This window comes from Tachysurus fulvidraco, chromosome 1, assembly GCF_022655615.1.
Source record: "Tachysurus fulvidraco isolate hzauxx_2018 chromosome 1, HZAU_PFXX_2.0, whole genome shotgun sequence".
In the NCBI taxonomy this organism is placed as follows: Eukaryota; Metazoa; Chordata; class Actinopteri; order Siluriformes; family Bagridae; genus Tachysurus; species Tachysurus fulvidraco.
The window spans coordinates 10,911,809-10,933,308 of NC_062518.1; the positions used below are offsets into that span (position 1 = coordinate 10,911,809).

The 21,500-nt window shown below is 38.5% G+C and overlaps 1 protein-coding gene across 1 annotated transcript in view; it reads left to right on the forward strand.

Annotated features, from left to right (window-relative positions):
- The first annotated feature begins 3,970 nt into the window (after nucleotides 1-3,970).
- LOC113649652 (lysyl oxidase homolog 4) overlaps nucleotides 3,971-21,500 on the forward strand; it is a 28,822-nt gene continuing 11,292 nt past the window's right edge. Inside the window, exons 1-7 of the mRNA XM_027157536.2 lie at nucleotides 3,971-4,059; nucleotides 5,224-5,482; nucleotides 6,156-6,715; nucleotides 7,298-7,512; nucleotides 17,088-17,126; nucleotides 17,211-17,421; nucleotides 18,412-18,589. Of these exons, the coding sequence (XP_027013337.1) occupies nucleotides 5,224-5,482; nucleotides 6,156-6,715; nucleotides 7,298-7,512; nucleotides 17,088-17,126; nucleotides 17,211-17,421; nucleotides 18,412-18,589 (1,462 nt within the window). The 5' untranslated portion in view covers nucleotides 3,971-4,059. The remainder of the gene's footprint in view (nucleotides 4,060-5,223; nucleotides 5,483-6,155; nucleotides 6,716-7,297; nucleotides 7,513-17,087; nucleotides 17,127-17,210; nucleotides 17,422-18,411; nucleotides 18,590-21,500) is intronic.

Here is a 21,500-nt window from a genome sequence, read left to right on the forward strand (position 1 = left end):
CAGACAGAGGGGGCTAAAAACTTCAAAAGAAGCACACTCAATGTGCCTTTACGTAGTGGTTAAGTGGCTCTATAAAAAAAGTCCAAACGAGAAAGAAAAAAAAAAATCTTAGCTCATGTGTTCTGCTTTTTAAAAAGAAATAAAAGTCCAACACCATTGTCCATTCATATGCCGATCAGAGATTTCTGATGTTTTTTATTATAATTATTGTTACTAAGTATTATGAGCTGCAATATTATGACTACATGTCTTACTACACTTAGACACAGAGCTCTTTAAGGTTTTTTGGATGGTAAAGATGTTTGGCTTCCTGAAGCAAGGTTCGACGTGGAACTTTTACTGAATTGTCTGTTGTAAGGTTGTATATAAAATCTTTAAAGGTATTTAGGGTTTTAGATGGAATCTCTTTCTAAACACTTCTTTCCACCAGTGAATGTGGATAAGCTCAGCAAATGAACCTTGATTATGTTAGTATTTCCACTCCCAAGCAGACTGAGCCACAACACAGAGGTGCTGCTAAAATTCAGAGTCAATTTCATAGAAATCTTTTCCAAATTATGAGCAAAATTATGTCATTATCATCTCCGAGAAAAATAGTAAAAGGAAAACAGGTACAGGGTTAAGTGTTGTTTAGTAATTATTTACACCATTAAGTAAGCTGTTAGGAGCATAAGGAGTTTAAGATTTATCCTGGACACGAGTGCATTGGATCCAGAGTCTGTCCAGAAAACACTGAGAAAAAGTGCTTTTAAATACCTCCAAGTCTTAATTTCAGTTTTTGATGATTAGCTCTACATTTCTTAATAACCACTTTTCAAACAATTGGTACACTATTTTATGAACTGTGTTAAAAAACTAGCTTATTACTTAAAAAATCCAAATCACAGACATTTAGACATTATATATGTACAAGCAAGTTAATTATATGCTTTAACTAAATCTTATTTTATTACATCTATGTGATCATTTAAAGGAGAACTTATCAAGTAATGTGACATGAGAAAATAAACACAGACTCTACGTTACTCCAATAAACCACTAGAGGGAGACAAAACAGCACACTGAATGTTAAATAGATCATTTACATGAATACTTAAAATTCCTTTAAAAGCTACCCATATTAATGTTACTGCTTTAGCCTGAATGTAGTGTTAGTAATGTTGTGTCCTCATAAGGATTAATAGATCCCTAAATTCCCTTTAAATCTTACATGCAATATTGACATATATAAAAGGCCCATTTAAATGTAGTTAGTGGGTTGATGTCACTCATTACTGAGTAATTTCAGTAATCCAGATTATTCTTAAATTACACAGCTAATGTGTCTCAACTGGTTCTAAAAAGACACACTCGTAAAACCTGGTCTGGTGTAAGAGGCCGTAAAACACATATATGCAGTTATGAAATGGTTAAAAAAGAAAGACAGACTGAAATGGCACCAAACAGAGAGGGTGCTGAGGGGATACTGTTCTCAGCACTCACTGAAACAGGCCGCTTGCTTATTGCTGAAGAGCACATCGAGCACTTATTTCATGACACCACTAATTGTGGGTGCGGGTTCAAGCCAACACCACTACTGTATAATTACAGAAAAAGAGAGAAAGAAAGAGTGAGGAAGAAAGAGACGGCTTTTTTAGACAGATGCACAAACACTCGAACTTGCTTTTACATGTTCCCTGGGGTCAATTTCACATTTTTTTACAGGTCATTTAAGGGCTTAAAATGGCACTGATATAGAACGGGACACTAGCACATGCTATGATAAGAAATTACAGAGGTGCAAAGACAATAAAACACATTGCTTGGGACATGATTCACTTGACTCTATGCTTAAGTTGGGTGTTTGAGCAGTTCGCAAAAAAATAAAAAAAAATCTTGTCATATCGTGGTCTATATTTGCCAGCATGAGAAAAACCTCATCTGACTGTCATGTCCTCCTCTCTACACCATGAACTGATTCATGAACTTCAACTATTTTGCACTTGTTCCTGCTCAATTAATGAAAAGCTTGTCTTACATCAGCGTTCAATCGTCTTCATCACCATTCGTCTGCTTAGGTTCTATAGGAATAAATGAGTTTCTATTAAAAATTACTGCTACAATTTACCACACTTGAAAGGCTGGTTAGATCCATTTAAAGTACACCACTGCACCTTAAAGATTTTCTTTTACAGTTTAAAAGTATATCTACAGTACACGTGTAATAATGCTATACTTTTAAAGAAACATTAACAGCATAGTGTAACATAACATTGTCACGTAATAAATGATGAACATCAAACAGATCATAATCTGTTTCAGGCTTTCCATTATATTTCCAACCTAGAAATTGGGAACACTGCTGCTTGACCATGTACCTTTACTTTATAAGGCATACAAACACTGTACGGCATACAAAGTTTTCACTAAGTGGGTGAGGTTTGACTGGGGGAAAGTGAAGGCTTGTCAGCATTTCCATTGCAACTTGCAATTTAACTCACCGGTAACAGAGCACTCTAAAAAAGACAAACTGCTCTGGTAAAGACCACAATCTAGGAAAAATGGTTAAGTTTAGTACGCTAAACTTTTTTTAGCTTGTCCCTTTGGGGAAACCTTAATCTTTCTTAATCAAAAGTAGATTCCCTTTAGGAAGTAAACTTTAGAGCATCCTGTTTAAGAGTCCACTAAATTCCCTTTCATGTCATTTGTACACGTCATTGGTTTTTCTCATTTTTTAAATTCAATTCAATTCATTCATTCATTCATTTTCCTGAGCAAAGGAAATAACAAATGGCAAATTTACAGCATGAACATTATTTACATGTGTAGTTTGTCTAATTATTTGATCCATAATTCTTTTTATTCTTATAGGTTTTCGGGAAAAAAGGGAAAAAAACACAGACCATCATGCTAAGATTATTTGTAGGCATACATGCTTTTGATTTATAAAGGTTTGGATTAAAACCCACCAGCCACAGGCTCGCTTTAAGAAACTCCTAAAAAGTCATCTGAATCTGATGAAAGTCATCTGAATCTGTTCTGCTTGTGGTTTGTAGATAGGAGACTTTTACCATTATTATTCCCACACTGTGGAATTTCAGCTCCAGGAAAGATCACACTTTGGCTTTTAAATCTCAAGTTTTTAAAATTACTATGCTAACAACAAGAGGGGGCACGGTGGCTTAGTGGTTAGCACGTTCGCTTCACACCTCCAGGGTTGGGGGTTTGATTCCCACCTCCGCCTTGTGTGTGTGGAGTTTGCATGTTTTCCTCGTGCCTCAAGGGTTTCCTCCGGGTACTCCGGTTTCCTCCCCCGGTCCAAAGACATGCATGGTAGGTTGATTGGCATCTCTGGAAAATTGTCCGTAGTGTGTGATTGTGTGAGTGAATGAGAGTGTGTGTGTGCCCTGTGATGAGTTGGCACTCCGTCCAGGGTGTATCCTGCCTTGATGCCCGATGACACCTGAGATAGGCACAGGCTCCCCGTGACCCGAGAAGTTCGGATAAGCGGTAGAAAATGAATGAATGAATGCTAACAGCATTTGTTTAACTGGAATTTTTCTGTTTTTTCTAAATCTACTGCCTACTGTATAGCAGCCTTGTGATTTTGAACGATAATAATAAACACAGCTAATATTTAATTAGATGCACTCTGTGTTCAGCAGTATGTTAGAAAGGTGCTGCCTGAGCAACAGTGCTTTCACTAGTGATTTGTGTGCATGGACATTTCTACATTACACTTCCTAAAGAATTAGGGTTAAAAGTTCTCTAGCGATGTGTATTAATGGTACAAGGTGAAGGATAATGACGAGGTACAATTTAATATCATTAATATCATTCATTTCTGGAAGTGTACTGTACAGAATAAATAAAACAGACACAAGAAACTGAAAAAAAGAAAAGCATGAGGTGGAGAAATAGATGGAAACCGAAGGAGGGAACAAGAATAGACAAGAAGTAGAGAGGGAGGGAGTGAGAAAGCCTGAGAGAGAAAACCAGATCCCAAAACCCTCACGCACCCTCAGTCAGAGTCGCTGTGATAAAGCTCTAGAGCTTCCTCCCTGGAGCCTCTTCTAACAGGTGAGTAGAAATCATCTCTCTCCTCTTTCCTTAATTTCTCTTTATCAGTTTCAATCTCTATTTTTCTTATACTTTTCCTCCTGTTTGAGAACATCCACATGTTCCACTTGTCAAACTCTGTTTTTGTCATTTGTGAGTTGGCACTTGGCAAGCTGTGTTAATTGAAGGCAAATGTTCCACTGGCTTTCAGATGCATCAACCTGTTGTAGACAGGACACAGTCCTGATTCGTGCAGCGTTTAATATCACAGTGTTTCACAATGTCTGGAATAGTGCATGGTGGTGTTAGCTGGTTTGATGAGGGGGTTCCACTTTTAGTACTGTTTCTCTCTCTCTCTCTCTCTCTCTCTCTCTCTCTCTCTCTCTCTCTCTCTCTCTCTCACTCTCTCTCTCCCTCTCTCTCCCTCTCTTGCTTTCTACTGCACTCTGTTTGACTTCGTGGTTGTTTTGCTACTGCTTCAATGTTGTAGTCTGATTTTTACCCTTGGGAGTTTTCTGGAAGTGTAGAGAAATATTTGGATTGCTAATTATAAGTCAGTAACTGGAAAATGCAATGTGACTGTTTTATGGTTTTGTGGGAGTGTGCAGCAGATTGGGACTGGCATCATAACGTTCACAGAGAGCAGAACTCCATGTTAATTATAACACATAATTCCATAGTTCCTTATAACACATTTTTATCTTTACCTGTATAGATCACCTGTTATTGCTTCTAGATATAAAAAAGAACTGTTGCACTGAAGGGTTTAAAAAACAGAAAGCAAAAAAGATCTTACTAACATGCAATGATATAAGCTAATACATCTAAATACAATTTCTAGCACTGAAGTTTTACTTAATTTTTCATTTTTAATTTAATCACTAAACCAAACCAAAAGTAACCCAGAGAGAGAGAAAGAGAGAGAGAGAGAAAGAGAGGCAGCATTGGTGTGTGTGTGTGTGTGTGTGTGTGTGTGTGTGTGTGTGTGTGTGTGTGTGTGTGTGTGTGTGTGTGTGTGTGTGTGTGTGTGTGTGTGTGTGTGTGTGTGTGTGTGTGAAAGAGAGAGAGAGAAAGACTCTGCAACGTTTTTGTGTGTGTGTTTGTGTGTGTTTGTTTGTGTGTGTGTGTGTAATTATGAATGAGTGCATTTCATTAATTTTCATTCACGACTCTTCTGGATTTCAGATGGAGATGATGCTGACCTTTGCCCTCGCACTGTGCGTTCTCTTGCCGCTCGCACGTGGAGTGCCGCCAGGGTTCCAGGTGCGTCTGGTGGGTGGGTCAGGAGCACACGAGGGCCGCCTAGAGGTTTATCATGCTGGCGAGTGGGGCTCGGTGTGTGATGACGAGGTGAATATCAACCTGGTTAATGTGGTCTGCCGAGAACTCGGGTACGGACAAGGCCTAACGTGGGTACACAGTGCCAAGTTTGGACAGGGACGAGGTAAGACGTGTGTGTGTGTGTGTGTGTGTGTGTGTGTGTGTGTGTGTGTGTGTGTGTGTGTGTGTGTGTGTGCGTGTTTGTTTGTGTTTGTGTTTCTAGGGCATCCACGAATTTAGAGTTTATTTTCCTTTGCAAGAGACCTTTTTTGTGCGAACATCAAGCAACAGCAAACAATTCCTGTCCAGTGCTGTCCATGCTCGCTGAAAGTTTTACAGTAGCATGAAGTGTTATAGAAGTGTATATGTTATAGAAGTGTTTGTACAGTTTAAAAGAGAACTGCTAAAAATGCAAACAATACAAGACATCTGAGAGCTTGTGTTAACCAGAGTGGTGTAATTGGCATGTAAGAGACAACAGAGAAATGCAACATAGCCTGTTGGGAGTTTTATGCAATGTCATTTTTAGTATTATATAAAACCTTGAGAAGCTGACATGTGTTTTTACAATTGTCCTCCATCCTTCATGCTTTACAGCTCTAAAGAAACTTAATTTCTTTACCGTGTTGGTGGGTGGTAAAGTATCTTGCCTGTGTTTGTGTTCATATGTTTTCCTCCTTATCAGGTTGTATTTGCATTTTTACTCAATGCCAACTTTTAAGCTTATGAGTTTTCACTTTTCTTTTGTAAAATTATTATGGAATTAACTTGCCTTTATGTATTTCTTCACATTTAAGGTCATATTTGGTTGGATAATGTGGTGTGCAAAGGCACGGAAACTTCACTCTCCGACTGTCTCTTTAATGACTGGGGTGTAAATGATTGCACACATGCTGAAGACCTGGGGGTTGTTTGTAGCCAAGAGGGCCCACGCCAGGGCCATGTCCCCCGCTACAGTGAACCCACACAGCCTGCTGCCACCGAACCTCGCTCACCAGAGAGTGTATCCAGCAGGCGAGGCCATGAGATTGCCCTGAACAGAAACTCTGCCCAGGGCTCATCAGGCTCAGTGCCACAACTGCACGGCCATCAAATCCAATTGCGCAGGAACGGCCATAGTGGCTCACGCAGGCAAGAAAATACTGTGCCACAAGGACATGAACTGCCCAATTACCTACGCAGCGGGACAACGTACAGACGCAATCAGGACAGTCAACCCAGACCATCAGGACAGTCCTCTGGACCTGAAAGATCTAGATCTCCACAATCTGGTCCAGTGCCCAGGCCAGAGCAATCAGATCCCAATGTAGAGCATGACAACAGAATGAACACTGATTTCACAAACACTGTGGAACAGGTATGACTAACACTGTTGAGCTACATTGATCCTATTTAAACAGTAAATTCTACTTCTCATGTAACATGAAGATACTTTAATTTGTTTGTTAGTTAATTTATTGATTTCTTAGTTGACCCATTTACAAACCACTTTCTCTAAATACACTAAATCACAAAGCATTGCAACCATCCTAACAACCCCTATAAAACACTTTAAAACCTAAACAATGTAAATGTGCCACCGAAACACCAATATCCACTGTTCCCTTAACATTTGACTGGTTTAGTTTGTTTGTATATCATATTTATGTCTTACTACACAGTCTAGTGGCAAAGCTAGCTGTAAGAAAACCTTCAATTGATTTTAATTACTGTTTGCTAGACAATCTACTTTCACCATCTGTCATGTCTTGGCATGCAAAACAATTATTTTTCTAGGAGTACTGACGTTTTCTGTGTGTCTACAATCCTGTTGAACCCAAACATTATTCCATTTGTTTTATCATTGGTCCATATGTTTTTTCCGGTACACTGAAGATGAAAGCTAATGTTTTGAGAACAAGATGAAATGAATGTCAAATTTGCATTCCTCTTTCTGCAGAGTGTTGGAAGAGGGAGTTTGGAAGAGGTTCGACTCCGCCCTGTTTTGCCTGGTACTCGCGGCACTGCAATGGTAATGGAAGGGGTGCTTGAAGTGAAGCATGCTGGGAGATGGAGACATGTGTGTAACCTTGGCTGGAACTTGAGCAGTAGTAAAGTGGTGTGCGGGATGCTGGGATATCCAAAAGCAGAGCAGCACAATGAGCGCTTGTACAAGTAAGTCATTTGCCCACCTTCCACTTCTTCATTTGGATTCCCCTTTTTTTTCTGTTATTATATTAATACCAAAACACTTTAGTAGGGGCAATATGCTAATTCATAGTTATGTTCATATGCTATATCAAATTCCTAATAATTGTTTACTGTATAGCCACTGGATTATGTGCTTGACCAGGTGTTTAGACATGAGGTGGCAAGCAAAGGAGGAAGCTATTTTGTATTATGTTCATTGTTGCAATCTGATTGGACACATTACTGGCTTCACAGTTGCTACTGTATATACTCTATAATACTTAAGGAATTTGGTGCGTATGCATAATTTCATATGTATATGTATAACTACAGTTGCCGGAAGAACATATAGATTGATCTTGGAGAAACAAAAATCTCAAGGCATAATACAGATCAGTCCAATTCAATTCAAGTTTATTTGTATAGTGCTTTTTACAAGTGAAATTGTCTCAAAGCAGCTTTACTGAACATAAACATAGAACAACAGTTTAATATAAAGAATAATATAAAGATTAATAGAATACAAAATTCAAGATTAATATTAGATATATTTAGTTCACAATGTGTATGTATTTATCCCCAACGAGCAAGTCTGAGGTGTCTCATGCAGCAGTGATGAGGAAAAACTCCCTTAGATGGTAAAGAAAGAAACCTTGAGAGGAACCAGACTCAAAGGGGAACCTCATCCTCATATCAGTAATCTGATCATCCCAATATACACTATGACCAAACATATGTGGACCCCTTACTTTCACACTTCCATGTGCATTTGTCCATTTATCCTCGAGAGCATTAGTGAGGTCAGACACTAATTTCAGGTGAGGAGGGCCTGGGGCGCAGTCGCACGTTAATTCTTCCCAAGGGTGTTCATTTGGATTTAGGACAGGTTTAGGACAGGTCTCTGGACAGGACACTCAAGTTCTCCCACTCCAACCTTCCCCGTCCCCACGGAGCCTCTAAGGGTTAGGTTTGAGTCTCTTCCAGTGAAGGTAGATTGTAATGCAACAACAAACAGAAACTCACTCCAATTGTGTGCTTCCTGCTTTGTTCCACAGTTGTTGAAGAACCACATACAGTATAGGTAGTATGATCAGGTGTCCACAAAGTTTTGGCCATGCAGTGGAATCAGATGTATTTTGCATTTTGGATGTATTTTTTCCTCTAATCATGGTTGAGGCTGTGATTAACATTGAATTTGGTATCAACTATTAGCTAAGCCATGTGTTTGTGTTTTTTAATGTCATGTAAGTCGAGTGCAAAAATACAGTACATGACTGTTTCACCGTGTTTATAGAATATATTTGTCATCTGAATGTATTTTCTTTCCATATATCATTGTGGATTCATGGTTGTTCAACCAAACTACAGCCATTTTAGACAGATGTCAGTTATTCCTCCTCTACTTTGCTTTTCCTTTAACTGGAAATCCTTGAGCAGCCCACTAAATCATCCACACTGCCGGCCCCCCAGCCATAAATAGAGCAGCCACGGAAAACGCAGCTTCTCTCTGTCTTTATACTTTACCACAGATCCTTTTTCTGGAAGTTATACCCTACACTCCAAACCCCCTAAATTAGATGGACTACGTGCTGAAAAATCACCACTGGCTAATGTACTTTTCCATTTCATGAATTGTTGTTTTCTCCTTACTTCCTTCCTTCGTTCCTTCCTGACTTTTGAAGTCAACACATCACTTGCCAGTTATTTACTAACCCATTTCAGTAAGAATAACATGGAATATATATTATGCCATTTAAGGCTTATTTATTTATACATTCTTATATTTATTTCCCTCTGTTTTTGATCTCTTTTGGATCTTGCCTACAGACATTCAGTGATAAAATCATACCCTGACTCTCTGTTTGTTCTGTTATTTCCACACACACATGCAGTTAGCTGTGTTTTGGGGGAGCATGTTGTCAAGGCCCCTTTTACTGATTGCGTCTGTGTTTGCATCATAAACTCTTCAACCATGCAACATCAAAAAGCTGATGGAGGAAACATAGCCAGTGTTATGAGAACGGCTACAATGCTGATGGCGTTTCAGGATTTAAGCTCTTTGCTCTTTTCTTTTGTCTGTCCGTCTCTCACACCCGTGTTTTAGCCTCTTACAGATAATATAGTATAATTATTTATTCATTAGACATTGCTATCAAAACAGCTTACAGAAAGTAATTGTATTTAGTAGTTTTTTTAAGAAACGTTATGTAACCTTCATTGGTGTGGAATATTTATTTCATGATTAAATTCAGAATTTTTATAATTACATTTTTTTTTCATCAACTTTGTATATTTTTACTTTAGCTACATTACCCATAATGCCATGTGAATACCTGGAAACACATAAGGTTTCAAAGCTTCAACCTTTTATGCACCATCAACACTATCATTCTCATCATGTCCATAATTGCTGACTATCTGATCTGAGCCTCCACCGTCAGTCTGCATTGTACAGTTGCACTGCATTCTGGAATTTAAAGTCAATCATTTGCTGCCTTTTGAGGTTACAATACAACAGCATCTGCTGCTTCCAATCAGATTTCCTCAGCTGTATACTGGCAGTGTATATTTTTCTACCTGCAGATGATCTCATGGCCACATCTTAAGTATTTAACAGGAAACATGCTGTCGCTGCCTCATCCACTGATTGTGTGTTAATCTAAAGGCTGTTGCCATCGTAGTCTCCACATCAAACAACTGACAGAGGAAATTTAGCCAGTGTTATGAGAAGGGCTGTGTGATGATTGTCTCGCTGAATTTGTTTTTGTCAAAATGATGTGATAAGGGTTGAGGCTTGGTGAAATAGCATCCTAGGCTAAACCCAAACTGGGATAAATGAAGGGAGTATGATTACAGATGTTTCCTCTCACGTAAACTCTATGATGAAGAAAGTACATTGTGTCAGAGTCAAATCAACAGTTTTCTTTAAAGACCAAGGTCAGCCTGTAATTAGGAGCAACGTTTGGGTTAAAGAGGAACTGTTGTGTTGTGATAGCAAGTGGTTAAAAAGGCCAAAACGAAATTCACACCCACACTGTGTCTTATTGTACAAACCATTGAAGTAAACCCACGATGCAAAAGTCAGTTATCTTTAGAGAAACTTCTATTCCTCGATTATTTACTATTCCACTTATAGTTAACCAGTTCATTTACTGTCTTGCAGAAAATGTAAGTTTTCTGGATGTTTTGTCACTCATCTCAGAGACTTAATCAGTTATACCGAATGTTGGAAAATTCCCCACATCATACACCATAGAACTTGAGTGGGTTTTATAAAAACTAGTGAGAAAGCAGAAAAGGTTGAAAATGCCATTATATTATATAACAGCACTATTCTGACATGTTTACTTGGACAGGATCCCGTGCGGTAATGTCTCCACACTCAGACGTCATTGCAGTGTGGTGATGCCATCTGAGTGAATCATAGATTTAAATGCTGACATTTCACTGTTCATTAAAAGAGAGTGACTAAAGCCTGTAAGATGGCGTAAGTGTAGACCTACTACTCTGAGGCATTTTACATCGAATCATAACGCTCACCATTCTTATTTGGTCTATAGGAATGAACAGGATAACATTAAACATTTACAGAAATAAAACTGCAAAAATTCATTTTACAGCCTTAATTTGCACAGAAATCTGATATGAACACAGTCCCAACAAACGATTATGCCCGGAGAAAGAGTTTTGCAGGTTTTCTTTGTAGCTTAAATAGCCAGAATTTGGCAGGAGACACAGTAGCACTATTACACGGTGCAAAAAAGCCCACATATTCATGACGTGTGTAGAGGCACTTATGTACAAATATATAAATAGTACTTGAATATGAATATTTTTTAAATTGCTCAGTGTGGACTTAAAAGTAATGAGGCATGTTTTATGTAAGGCTCAAATCTAATCCAAACTTAACATAGGTTTACATCAAACTGGTGATTTGTCAGATTTGTTTAACATATACAAATCTATGTATATGTAATATAAATTCAGTGTAGTGGGTTTTTTGGCATTCGATAAAAGTATATAATACAACATATCACTTGGGAACTTGAAGCTATATTTTGGTCAGTGTGCAGGATCAGCCACGATACATCACGGTACCAACACTGAGATGTTGTGTGACTTTGTACATAGACTTAATTGATCTAAGAGGGAAATTTTCTTACAGCTGTTTAACACTAAAACACTAAAAGCAAAATGTCAATGAATAACATAGACATTATGCATATATGAATAGATTCATATGATTGTGTGTTTATCTCTCACACAGAAGGCCAGGCTTATGGATCAAGCAGTGACTCTGTGGATCCACGAGGTTGTGTAGAACCATGTGGTTAAGTAGATTCTTGATGTATCTGTAGCTTTGCTTTATTTCTCCTTAGTTTACAATTAGGAAAGAATTTGCCCATTTGCTGTAAACCCGATTTCATGCAATCCGCACTATCTAAAAATGATCGATCACAACTCAGAGGCAACTACGGTCCGATCTAAGATCCGACCTTCGTGACAGGTATCAGTTTCTTTTAATTGTGGTCCTTGTGGGAAGTTAGTATAGCCTGCTTGGCTTTGTTTAGTTGTTTGTGTTTGTAGCTCGCTTCAAATTCCTGTACTTTTGGAGAGAGATGATAGTCAGTCTGATTTATGTGACTGGAATATATAATTACAGGACCTTGTACCATGAAATTTTTTAAATTTAGCACATTTTAAGTAGATTTTATAAGAAGAATCTACTGACAGGATTTTTTTCAGCATATACTTTAAAAGAAATGCAGTGCTAAGCTCCTTCTGCGAGACCAGCCTCAGATCCAGAATGTTTGAAAGTGGCTGATTTGTATGTCACCTTTGGGCCAAAAATCTGACCTTGGCATTATCATTGGTGGTATAAACAAATACTCTGCAAAGATGTTGAAACTGATCATGAGTTTCTAGCAAAAATATGTAACCGTAAGCTGATCATCACCACTGATTCTGTAAACATGGCTAACTGTAAGCCATCATTAATTGCTGCAACACCTTAGAAGGAACCCCAAAAATAGACAGCACAGCATCCATTAATAAGAATTTGTACAAAAAAAAAGACAAAACAAAATATTACAAAAGCAGTAAAATATTATGAAACCTAGGCCCAGCTAAATGTGTGTAGATAGCATGTGTGCTGTAATTTTGTCCTTTTGATCATCAGTCTGATGTCCACTCTTCAAGGTTCACTCTGTTTGTGGTTCAGCCTTCCGGCTTCGTGTCACGTCTCGGCTTTGTGCTCTGAGCTGCTGTCCTCTCGGGCAGGGACGCAGCGCTCAAACTCCAGTAATTATAAGGTGGAATCTTGCGGCAGCGTCTCTGACTGCGTTTTAATAGCCGTGTTCGATTTGGCTGTGTCAGCATAGGACCTCGCCCTTCTGGCCGTTAAAGCCTCAGTGCTCTCTTTCCATCATTTCGGTTAAAGAAATGTTTGTGTTTGAGAGAGAAGAAAAGCCATTTCTCGCCTTTTGGATGGTGTTTATGTAGCCAATTTAAATGCCCAACATTTTAGCAAATCTCCTTTACTAAATATTGAAGATTGACATTGTTTGCTTTGTGGTTGCAACCAGTACATTGCATTTTCATAGCTGGCGGGCTAAATACAGTAACAGACTTCTATACAAAAGCTTTCCTTTCAGCAGTCTAAGGTATACTCTCTAAAAAGAAGTTTTGGGGTGAACCCCTCTGGGCTGTCTTTGGTGGTGTAAGTTGGATTTTGACTCCTACATTGAATAGGATGGTCTGGATCATGTTTTAATGCTGTCAGACTTGTTAAGTGTCAAGAGAGATTTAGTGTGCTTTTTCTTTCCATCACCAGACACATTTTGGGAGACATTATATGTATGAGGAACAAACATGATCATTTGAATCCAGAACATTTTTTCTGCACTTTCTTTTGGTGTAGGGTAAAAAATATGCTGGTTTGTGTTGGATGGCTGTTGTGCTGCATATGTACTTGAAAGTGCAGAATATTTCCAAACATTAGACTTAGTAGTGAAAATGTGCTTTGTGGTCACGGATGTTCATGAACTGACAATAATTTAATGACACTGGCTAGATATTAATGCTGTTTAAACATTGTTATCCAGTAGTAATCAGCAGGTGTTGACTGCCCAGGCTCATATTTTAAAGAAGTTAATGGAGCATTCTTTGATGAAATGGTGATTTTAGAATTTGGACAGGAATTTGGAAAGTTCTTTATATTTTATAGGATAGTGTAGATAAAAGGCCCTGAATTTCAACCCATTCAACAAGTTTTACAGAATGCAACTGAAGCTTTAAAAAAATAGAAATAGTTAGTTAGATTGGTGATTAACAAACTAATATGAAAGGTTTTAATAACAGTGATATCAGCCATCATCCTCATAAGAGTCAGCTAAGATGAGAGTCAGAGTCACAGAGCTTATCCCCAAAGGAAGGAATTCGCCCTCAGAATAGGAAACGCACCCTCAGTCATTTATTTACAAACATGCATTTGCTATTCCATCTGCTGGCATGTTTTCTGGAGGTGTTAAGAAACATGGACTTACATGGACACTGGGAGAATTTGTGAATCTCAAACCAGGGACCCTGAAGCTGTAGGTGTGGGTAACCATTGCTAGTTTGAGACATGATGTGGAAGCACACTAAGTAAGTGAATTAGTTCAAGCTTTGGTGAATCTTTTTGTTGCTGAGACACTTTGCACTTTTTCCAGACTAACTGGCCCAGATTTCTGCCATTTCCCTCTAACAACAGGGAGACGATTGGAAAACATCACCATACTAAAAAGCATATATGCTCATTATTGTGTACTTACTGAATAATCATATATTCACAGCTTTAGCCAAAGTGGCTTAAACAAGAGGCAGAATCTAAGAGCAAAGGCACAACATCGGCTCTTTCCGGTCGGCATTCGAAACCACAGCCTTCCAGTCACTAGCATTAGTGCATGTAAATATTACAGAAGTAAAACAAAGTATAAGAAAGATAAAATAGCTGCTGTAATTGTCTAAAATTTGCTCTTAAAAATAATATGGTCAGGGCAAATGTAGTGTGGTTGTTTAAGTCTTTTAAAATTCCACACTGATTCTCTGGGAGACATTCTCGTGCTCAAAAATGTGTGTCTGTGATTTTAAAATGGCTGCTCTTTAAATTATAAAAGGATCATTTTCATACTTTCGCTACTTGTCTGGTGCAATCAGCTTTCTCCTAGATCATATTAATGCTATGTGCACCAGAGTATCTACATTCTACTAAACTCTCACTTCTTCCTTCACACTAAACACACAAAAAAAGACACAGACCTCCTCTTCTGTCTGCCATGCTTACTGTGAAACCACATTAAAGCATGGATAATGCAGCCATCTCTCCTTCTGAACACAGATTAGCCACTAAAGAAATTAGCTGTGACTCAGAAGGTCCGTGGTTTGTTGGTGTCTGACACTGTGCCCTTGATGAACTTTTCCAAGGGCTACTACATATAGAAGTATTTGTTAGATGAATATTTCTTTATTGTAATCCACTTCCTCTGAAGCTTTTCTTAATTCCCATTCCTCTACATTTTCTTTCTAACTTCTTCAGTTCTTTGTGAGCAGCTGATGAAATCCTTTCGTAGGTGTACAAGTGGCAAATAAGCACTTTTACAAAAACCAAACCAGACCACCAACACCCACATGCTGTGTGTGATTCTCTTGGGTAGACAGCAGTGTGTGAGGCTTGCTTCTCTCGTGGCAGTGTGTGTGTGGTATAGCCTGAGATGTAGACTGGTAGATTTACAAAAAGGTCTTGACTAGTGTCCTGTATTAGCATGATACCTATAATTTCTAGCTAGATTTAGAGTTCACTTTTAGCTTCAGACTAAAAGATGACAGTCTGAGATTTGTTTGCAGAAGAAACTGTGTTGTAACCCTTTTAACAGGATATAGAGCACATCGTGCTTCCCTTCCTTTGTGTGGTGTGTGGCTCCCAATCAGCACCAGGCTGGTGGCTTAAAATCATCACTAGCCTGTGCTTATATTTAGCTTAAATACCCATTAGCATCTCAGCTTCCTTTCATGGCTCCTGCATGGCTGCTTCTTTAAAAAAAAATAGGCACAAAAGAGCTTTAGATGTTTTTTAAAGCACTGGTTTTTACTGTACATGAATAGGAAGGTTTTGACATTTTTAGGACAATTTTCCTGTTTTTTTTCTGACTTTTGCTTCTTCATTGGAGTTATAAATTTAATGTTGCTAACAAATATCAATAAAAAGCCTTTATTATTGCCACACTTTAGGGTGTACATTACAACACAGTGGAATTATTTTCATCATATAACCTTGGCTTTAGATGTTGGGGGTCAGAGCACAGAGGCAGCTGTAATACAGTGTCCTTGCAGAAGAGAGGTTTGTACTGTAGGCCTTTCTCAAGGGCCAAAGGAGGCAGCTTTATTGTGCAGGGGCTTGAACTCCAACCTTCTAATCAACAACCCAGAGCCTTAACCAATTTATATGAACAACAGATTTCTCTGAACTTCTATGGTGTCATTTTCTTGGCTGCATTCACAGGGCAAAGTAAGTCTTTTTTAAAGATTTCCTGTTTTTCAAGTGTGTATTATATGGTTTAATTGTTACCTATATGAGGATAGTTGGTTAATTGAAAGGTTAATTTGTTTTGTGATTTGATTTGACCAAACAGTATCCTTTCATTATTTATCCATTATAATGATGAACTAATAAACACAGTCATTTGTAGATCATTTGAAGCAAGTGTATGAAGATGTGTGAGTATTTCTGGAAAGGATTTTGATGAATTTATCAGCTACCTTATTCTTGTCGCCTTAGTGAAAATTGTGTAAATGAGATTTTTTTTTTTTTTTTGGCCCAACCACTCATTTATGAACAGACTTGTTTGGTTCACTGTAGTTGGTGTCAAATAAGTGTCACATTCGTTACACAGACAGCAGAGCAGTAAAGTTGTCACCACCTCATTTGGCTTGTGTATGCCTTTCTTACGTGTCCCTTCCATGTTCATGTATAGCACTGATCCATCTGTGATTGAAGTTTATCATTAGAAAAATGAAAGTCCAGAATGAGAGAGCGAAGAGACAGTGGGAGAAAAAGAGACACGGGGGGTGTCTGGCTGCTAGCAGGGAACACTGAGATCTCTGTGAGTCTGTTTGGGATCCACAAAACCACCAAACCTCCTCAGCTTGTTTTGTCTGTCATATATACAGCTGCTATTTATTTAACTGAACCCATAAGGTAAAGCAGCTTTCTACTGATGTGTGTACATCAATGTGTGTGTGTGTGTGTGTGTGTGTGTGTGTGTGTGTGTGTGTGTGTGTGTGTGTGTGTGTGTGTGTGTGTGTGTGTGTGTGTGTGTGTGTGAATTTGGAAGTCTGTAGAGTCTGAATCACTAAATCTTGGACTGGTGGCACTTCACCTAACATAAACACACAAAAATACGGCATGTTTACCGGCGTGTCTCAATGCTTAGGAACATATTTATTGAGTTTAAATTTGGTATGAGGTGTCGGTGTGTATCTTTCTGTGTATTTTATGGTTTATTGAATCTCTTCTCTTTCAGGAAACAGTGGGAATCTAAGATGATGGATCCAGCCACACGGTAAGTTATGACAATTTATATTCATTATGCAATGTGCTCTTTAACGAAATGCTTAAAATGTGACTTTCTCTGTCTGGCTCACAGGTCTGCAGTCAGTAAAAAGGGTTATTGGGTGGAAAAGGTGAAGTGCACAGGAGCAGAGAACTCCTTGGCACAATGCCAGACTCAACTGTCTTTTGCACGTAGTGACACGCCGTGTATTGGGGGGATGCATGCTGTGGTGCGCTGTGTACCTGGTCCACAGTTCTCCCACATGTCCAGCTCTGGACAGCCTCGAGCGACACCCACCTCTCAGGTGAGCACACCAGCTCATCATGCCCAGTCAGCTGTCATAATACTCTATAGGACCAAAGTATGTTGACACGTGACCATCAGAGCACCTGTCCAGCTTCATGAAATGTCCAGCTGCATTTAATCAGGTTATTTTTACATGCTATGTGTTTCAGCACTGGTCTAACACTTTATGGCTAAGCTTTTGCTCCTAGACATTTTTTTTAACCATTTCACAATAATTGCACTGGGGCAGATCTAGCAGGGCAGAAATTTCACAAACTGACTTGTGGAATTCACTTAGCTCTAAAACTGTTCTACTTCCACTGTTTTATGCTTCTATTAGCTATGGGTTTGGTTGAAACACCAGAACTCCAAAAGTAAGAGGGAGGTCTACATACAATTCTACTTATAGTGTATGTAAATATACAAAAGTGTGGCATTATGTGACGGGGGCCTTGGATGAATAAAGCTATTTCCAGAAAATTCCACCCAGAGTGAGCGAACACAAGGTTAACTTTAATATAATTTTAACAAACAAAACAGGGTTTTCTTCCTGAAATTTTAACTGTCATGCTAGTTAAGTCACAGCTTTTTTTAAATAATGTAAAAAATAAATGTACTGAAGCTGAGTATTATGCACTAAATCGAGTCAGGGCAAAAGTACTATCATCATCCCAAGAATATGATCAAATTCTACTAAACCTAGTAAAAAATTTACTCAGACCCTGTAATGAGTAGTTTATCTCTGAAACAACAATTTAGAATGTAATACAATACAAATATACTTAGTGATAGTCAAAGTGTAGACTCCCATATAGAAGGATGAAAATGAAGAATTTTATTTATACAGAGTAATTAAATGGGTTGGGCTTCACAAATGTTATACCAAGGTGATATTATACATAGTGCATATAAATATATCAGTAGATCAAAATTAGTATTTTGCTTAATGAAGGTGATATAAATTTTATCTAATAACTTGAATTTGCTTCCAACATCTCTGTTTAAGCAGACAGTACGTCTGAAAGCAGGACCCAGGCTTGGAGAGGGACGTGTAGAGGTGCTGAAGGAAGGGAAATGGGGGACGGTGTGTGATCACCTGTGGGACCTGACTGCTGCCAGCGTAGTGTGTAGGGAGCTGGGCTTCGGCACTGCCAAGGAGGCACTGAGAGGCGCATACTTGGGCCAAGGTAGGACATTTAAAGACATTTGTAGTTACCATATTTTCTGAACTATAAAAGCATATATGAGATTAGTTGTTAAAAAGCTGTAATTAAAGTGACTACATTTGAGTAAATACTGGGATGTAGGGATGTAAATACTCTAGGAGTAAGAATTTAGTACCAAATTATCTTCTGTATTTGCACATTACAATGGGGTTCTTACAAACAGCATTGGAACTAATGTGTTTATTCATATTAATATCTTGTCATTGCTTGGTGTCACCTGCTGCATAACACTGACACGTACATGCAGACTGTGGTAATTTATGCATATTACACAGACCTTTTATTCTGTCCAACTCTGACCATCAGATTTGTGCATTATTATATTACTATTATTACTGGAGCTCCTCTACTAAAATGACTCCAGTTCAAATACTGTTTAAAGCCCAAATTCAGACAGGATTAGCTTCACATGAGGAACTGGGGTAATTCCATCTGTTGCAGGTGCTACTCAGTCATTTTATTTCTGTCCAGACTGGTAAAGTCAGTGTTTGTCTCCTTTTTCCACTGAGAAAATTTTAACCCAAATCACCTACTGTTTCTCGATGCACATAATGGTGGGGTGATAATTTTAGTCCCATCTGGATAGACTCTGGTCCTCTTTTCGTTTGCAGGCAGATGTTGCCTCATGTGTTGGAAAGACACTTTTTACTACTGCTACTTGATGCATTCATTGTCTTTGCCTGAAGATTACGAGAAAATATTTCCAGCAGTCAAAAGATAATGGGCGGTTCTATAAAAATATTGTTGCTGCAGGTCATTTTGTCTAAATGTGGACTCGGAGCTGCTTAGGGGGGAAAAAGAAAAGAAAAATTGTTACACAAGATGTACAATACATTCTTACAATAACAACAATAAGAAGATTGCAGTTTTTTTATAAATATATTTATGATGCAGTCCTGAGGCACACAAATATATGTTTTTTATTTTACATAAGTAAATATGTATGCTGTCTGAATGGAGTATAGGACACAATTTATCTCTCTAGAAGGTGCTATGACTTACACAGTAGGAGGTTTAGGTGTGTGTTAGTCCCTCATTAGGTAACTGACCAGTAAGTAGATGAAAGAGTTTATTTAAGTCGTGTGTGTGTGTGTGTGTGTGTGTGTGTGTGTGTGTGTGTGTGTGTGTGTGTGTGTGTGTGTGTGTGTGTGTGTGTGTGTGTGTGTGTGTGTGTGTGTGTGTGTGTGTGTGTGTGTGTGTGTGTGTGTGTGTGTGTGTGTGTGTGTGTGTGTGTGCTTCAAGTCAAGAAGTCAAGAAGCTTTTATAGTCATTTCAACCATATGTAGCTGTTGCAGTACTCAGTAAAATGACACAACCTTTCTCCAGGATCATGGTGCTACATAAAACAAAGATAGAGCTAAGGACTTAAGTAAGTAGTCCTAGATACATAAAGTGCATCTATGCAACCTAGTGCAAACAGTGCAGGACAAGACAAAAGGACAGTGCAGGACAAAAGACAGTGTAAACAAAAAATACAAGACAATACACAAAAGACAATACAAAAAAGACAATATACAAAAACAGGGCAGACCAGTGTAAATACTGTATGTTTAATCAATATTACGTGTGCAGAAATACTGGAATGAACACATTAGTATTATAGCAGCAGTCACATGAGGTAATGTAAAGTATTGTACAGCAATCAACTGAAATGTGAGACAGATGTGCAAAGAGCAAAAACAGTGTGCAAAACCGCATGTAAACAGTTTGATATGATGGTGCTGTAGACATGGATGTAAATTCGAAGAGTGTGTATTTGGTGTGGGTCATTGCAGTCTATACAGTTGATTGCGCGTGTGTGTGTGTGTGTGTGTGTGTGTGTGTGTGTGTGTGTGTGTGTGTGTGTGCGTGTGTTGTGCTCGGTACAGTTCAGTTTAGTTATTGAGGAGTCTGATGGCTTGTGGGAAGAAACTGTTACACAGTCTGGTCCTGAGGGCCTGAATTCGGTACCTTTTTCTGGAGGGTGAAGTGTGTGTGTGTGGGGTGTGTGGGGTCAATCACAATGCTGTTGGCCTTGCGGATGCAGTGTGTTGTGTAAATGTCCATGATAGAGGGAAGAGAGACTCCAATGATCTTCTCAGCTGTCCTCCCTATCCGCTGCAAGGACTTGCGATCCAGGATGGTGCAGCTCCCAAACCAGACAATGATGCAGCTGCTCAGAATGCTCTCAATGGTCCCTCAGTGCTTGCACGTGTGTGTGGTTTTTCATGTCAATAGGTCCGTGTTTCCAAGTCCGCAAATCCTGCTTCACAATAGGGTTTAGTTTCTTTTGGAATAAATGTTAGGGATAAATGTTATGCTAAATAGTAACTTTAAAAATTTTTATTCTTTGTTTCTATACTTCTGTAAAGCTGCTTTGAGACAATGTCCATTATTAAAAGCACTTAAAATTCGATTTTGTTCTTGTAAATTTAATTTTATTTTTTAATGAATTAAAAAGTCAGTTTGCACCTTTTGTTTACACATGCTATATTGCGCATACTGTAGCCTATTTTTCTATAACTTGTAAGTTTATAATAAAATAGATTAGAGCCCTTATTATTATTAGCCTTTCTTTTGTCACATATACATTACAGCATCTTTCAATCAACAACCCACAACCTTAACCACTTAAGCCAACACCACCCCATGTTTACATTATATTATAGCCAGCTGCATAAAGGTCACGAGTAGAAAAGAAGCAGTTGGGTAACACGGCTCATCCTCATGACATCATGACCAACTGCACTGTAAATTACAGGGATTCCTGTCTTTGCGCTCTCTGTTTCCAATGTATCTCTGTCGTGCCCGGTGATTCTATTTTGAAGCATTAAACGATGTGCTGGGTTTTGGGGTGTAATTTTGTAAGGGATGCTGAATACAAACATGCTTT